The 1,370-nt window shown below is 43.4% G+C and overlaps 1 protein-coding gene across 6 annotated transcripts in view; it reads right to left on the bottom strand.

The window, feature by feature from the left end:
* LOC109289542 (neural-cadherin-like) overlaps positions 1–1,370 on the bottom strand; it is a 98,970-nt gene that overhangs the window by 14,977 nt on the left and 82,623 nt on the right. For 2 of the 6 annotated variants that reach the window (XR_002095396.1, XM_019505616.1), the window contains exon 31: positions 992–1,188. The exons of 3 other annotated variants lie outside the window; for them this stretch is intronic. Coding sequence is in view for 2 of the 3 variants with exons in the window: in XM_019505616.1 (XP_019361161.1) it covers positions 1,010–1,188 (179 nt within the window). In the remaining variant the exon portion in view is untranslated. Of the gene's footprint in view, positions 1–870; positions 1,189–1,370 lie in introns of those variants that run through there. One more of the 6 variants, XM_019505617.1, reaches the window with a different exon arrangement.

Raw genomic sequence — 1,370 nt, 5'->3', positions numbered from 1 at the left:
GGGGGGGGGGGGGGGGGGGAAATCAGGAACTGTTTTTACCTTAACATCCAAAAAATTAATAGAAAAATTCCCCAGTAACAATGTACATGTGGACAACTGCCAAATTACAGCAGAGATCGTTTAAAAGCTAGGTGAATATAAATGTGTGTACAATGCATTTCAGTCACCTTTGTAAAACTCATCCTGCTATTGGCACAATGGATAATTCTCCAGTGACTTTAACGAGGTCTTAAAAGCTGTCTGTCTACATGGCACAGCACAGCACTGTGCCTGCCCTGCAGCTTACTTTGCTGTACTGCTACTAGTACCGATGCCAGCTTGTTTAGAGCTGATATCCCTATACATAAGGTGACCATAAGCCCCAATATGGCCAGGACAACCCCAGATTCTGTACGCCAGTCCCAGCTCGTTGGTCAAAAGTCCTGGGCTGGAGTCCAGCGGGGAGGTAGAGCGGCGTGGTGCGCCAGGCAGCTGGGTGGGCAGGCACCGCTGCCACTGTGGAATGTAGGGACCCCAGATATGGCACCTTACATAAGGTGACCATACATTCACCCACCTTGCTCCTGTACAGCAGCAGTGGTACCTGCGTGCCTGCCTGCCCACCTGCCTGGTGTACCATGCCACTCCACCTCCCCACTGGACTCCAGTCCAGGACTTCTGACAATGTGGCTGGGACTAGCCTTTGGAATACAAGACTTCATCAGGCTGCACAGACACCTGACGTTTAGACTTTAGTGAAGATCTAAAATGCTTTTGCTAGAAGAACCAGTTTTTTTTTCGGTTGTAGATTTTTTCTGAGCCAGGCATATTTTTAAGTTTTATTTTTTCAGTCTACAAAAATGTGACACGTGGATTTGACTAAAGGCAATGATTCTTTGCCAAAATATATTTTTAATGAAATCCAATTTTTAGATACACACATATTAAAATAAATCTTATAATCCCCCAGCAATCTATTCTTTCCTTTACACTATAAGAACTTAAAGCCAACCTGATAGATAAATATTAATTAGCCCAATGCAGTCTTATACAGATAGGGTGACCATATGTTCTGGTTTGGCTGAAACAGTCCCAGATTCCATAGGCCAGTCCCAGACAGCTGGGCAAAAGTCTCAGGCTGGTGTCCAGTGGGGAGGTGGAGTGGCCTCTTAGCCTGACCTTCAGAAGCCAAAATCTGTATCAGTAACACTGACATAAAAAAGAAAAAAAAAAAAATCAGGAACAACTGCTCTGAAACAAGCATGTATATTTTGTATATGCATATCAGTGGTACAAAATATACTGTAATTTGACTCCCTGTACACTGCTCAACACAGAACAAATATGTACCTCCAAGTTACAAGTATAAATTCTGTTGAATTAAAAATGAA

The sequence above is a fragment of the Gavialis gangeticus genome, unplaced genomic scaffold, assembly GCF_001723915.1.
Source record: "Gavialis gangeticus isolate Ggan-Ray unplaced genomic scaffold, GavGan_comp1, whole genome shotgun sequence".
Lineage (NCBI taxonomy): Eukaryota > Metazoa > Chordata > Crocodylia > Gavialidae > Gavialis > Gavialis gangeticus.
Note: the sequence above shows the minus strand (reverse complement) of the source record. Positions and strands in the feature narration are given on the sequence as shown.